Here is a 2837-nt window from a genome sequence, read left to right as displayed (position 1 = left end):
CCAACATATGAAAATATGACAATTCATGAAGTATTAACATAACTAAAATCAATGTAAACAAGGGACATGTTCATCACCCTCAACAATTCACCTTAATCAATCCAAGAAATTAGGGATTTTAGGGGAAAGACACAGGTCAAGAGAAAACTCATAGGAATTGTTCAATTGACCATCAATTCATACTTAAACACCATTAATTCATCACGATTAGATCACAATTTCATTTTAGAAAGAAGACCCATGTGAGGAGAAAAACCCTTGTTTTGGGGGATCTAGAAATAATCTTTTGAAGGACGTCTTGGGGAAAGGAATCCCAAGAGTAAAGGAAATCATACCTTATAGATAAGAAAGACACAAAATTGGGTTGAAAAACTTGAAGGTTTGATCTTCTTCTTGGAGCACTTTTGGTCTTCAATGGAGTTTAGGAGGAAGAGAGAGATTTTCGAGCTCTACTTGAGGTAATTGGTTTGAGTAATAAAATTATCAAAAGACCGCTCACTTAATGGATGTATTTGTGAAGTCAAAACACCCAAAATACGACTTCTTATGAATCTAGGAAGTGGCTCCGCATCGTGGGGCCAACACACACTTTTTGTTTGGTAAATAAAATTTAAACCAGTGATGTCCGTGTGGGTTGCGCATTGTGCAACAGCCCACTGAATCCTACTTATGCAGGCTGGTTCGGCAGCCTTCCCTCTCATGTTAGGGTCCTTTCCAAGGACCCTTCGGATGTTCCTGGGGTGTCATTATCGGACATTTAGATTCTCTATACTACACTCTACCTATACAAAGTCTTTTAAAAGTTTTAGACTTGATTTGACCCTCCGAAACCTTCACCAAACATACGGGCATCAAGTAATTCAATTTCGCTAGTTTCCGAACGTTTAGGCTTTTCTTTAATCTTATTGCTCCAATGCTTATCAAACAAGCTATTTATACTTATTTAGGTCTAATACCATCATTAATCAACATATAATGCTCTAGTATAATTCGTTGAAATTTTCGGGTGTGTCAATACTCCCCCCTATAGGAACATTCGTCCCCGAATGACACTCTAAACGTTTTTATAGGAACAAAATAATAAAGACTAGCAGACAACCAACCCTAAATATTGTAATGAGTCACATATCATACGAGGAAATATCCACCCGTTTTCAACACATAAAAATAGCATTAACTGGAAGGTACGCAACTACACATACTATAACAAAAGCTCAACTTTTCATATCACTTAAAGAGGTACTACCTTCTCCATTTAAATATGAGCTCAATATGAACATTTAAAGATGACATGTTGATTTTTTTCTAGACAATATCAATTATGCTAATCATAGTATTCCACGAACACTTATAGCACACAATACCCTCAAGTGAAATCTAACATAATAAACATATTTCATGGAAAGACAAGAACTCAACTTAGGCATGAATTTCTACTACAATATGCACATATTTAGAAAAACATGATATGTTCAACATTATTCATAAAGTCATATAAGGAATTGCTAACCTTAACCTTGTCTAGGAATAAGGGGAAAAAGATGAGGGTAGCGAGTCTTCATGTTGGTCTCGGCCTCCATGTTGCACCCTAAAGAACGTTATTCCTCCATAGAACTTTTACGGAGGAAACCTCCTTATTCCTCAATTTCTTAACTTGGCAATCCAAGATCTCAACCGGGACCTCTTCATAAGAAAGATCCTCTTTTACCTTTGAACCTTCTAGAGGAAGAATGGAAACCGGGTCCCTCTTACACTTCTTGAGAATGGAAACATCGAATATCGTATGAATCATGGACAACTCATTCGGTAACCTCGAATCATAGGCAACACTTCCAACTTGCTCCAAAATTTCATAAGGGCCCACATAACGAGGACTAAGCTTCCCCTTTTTTCCAAACCTCATCACCCCTATCATGGGTGAAATTTTTAAATAGACCCAATCTCCTACTTTCAATTCAAGGTCCCTCCTTCCTTTGTCAGCATAAGATTTTTGTCGACTTTGAGCTTATTTTAGTCTATCTCTTATAAACTGAACCTTCTCAATGGCTTCATAGTCCAAGTCGGGACCAAGTAGAGCAAACTCACCTACCTTATACCACCTAATCGGAGATCTACACCTTCTCCCAAAAAGTGCCTCGAAGGGTGCCATAGAGATAGTTGAGTGGTAGGTATTGTTGTAGGAGAACTCTATTAAGGGTATGTTGTCATCCCAATTACCCTTGAAGTCGATGACACATGTCCTCAACATATCCTCAAGAGTTTGAATAGTACGTTCTGCTTGACAATCCGTATTGGGATAAAAAGCGGTACTAAACTTCACCTTCGTACCAATCCCATTTCGGAGAGCCCTCCAAAAATGGGAGGTAAATTGAGTACCTCTATCTGAAATGATGGATAAAGGGGATTCATGTAACTTCACTATCTCTTTAATGTACAATTTGGCATAATATTCCTCCGAACATGAGACTTTGACACGAAGGAAATGTGCGGACTTGGTTAGTCTATCCGTAATGAACCATATCGAATCATGTTATCTTCTAGTACGAGTCAACCCCACCCAAACTCCATTTTAATATCCTCCCGTTTCCATGTAAGAATATCTATATTTGGAGTCAATCCACCCGGCCTTTGATGCTCCGCTTTTACTTGTTGTCTATTCGGACACCTAGCAACAAAATCTGTTATGTTCCTTTTCATACCATTCCACCAATATATTTCCGTAAGTCGCGGTACATCTTTGTGCCACCAGGGTGAATGGAATATCGGGAGCCATGAGCCTCTTCCATGATCAATTCCCTTAACCCATCCACATCCGGTACACACAATCTTCCTTGGTG

General features: G+C 38.5%; 1 protein-coding gene across 1 annotated transcript; it reads right to left on the bottom strand.

The window, feature by feature from the left end:
* Positions 1–1588: 1588 nt before the first annotated feature.
* Positions 1589–1903, bottom strand: LOC138340400 (uncharacterized). Its single transcript, XM_069292123.1, has one exon. It carries the CDS (start codon positions 1901–1903, stop codon positions 1589–1591), a length of 315 nt encoding a protein of 104 aa, XP_069148224.1.
* Between the last annotated feature and the right edge of the window lie 934 nt (positions 1904–2837).

The sequence above is a fragment of the Solanum lycopersicum genome, chromosome 12 (assembly GCF_036512215.1).
Source record: "Solanum lycopersicum chromosome 12, SLM_r2.1".
NCBI classification, from domain to species: Eukaryota; Viridiplantae; Streptophyta; class Magnoliopsida; order Solanales; family Solanaceae; genus Solanum; species Solanum lycopersicum.
Note: the sequence above shows the minus strand (reverse complement) of the source record. Positions and strands in the feature narration are given on the sequence as shown.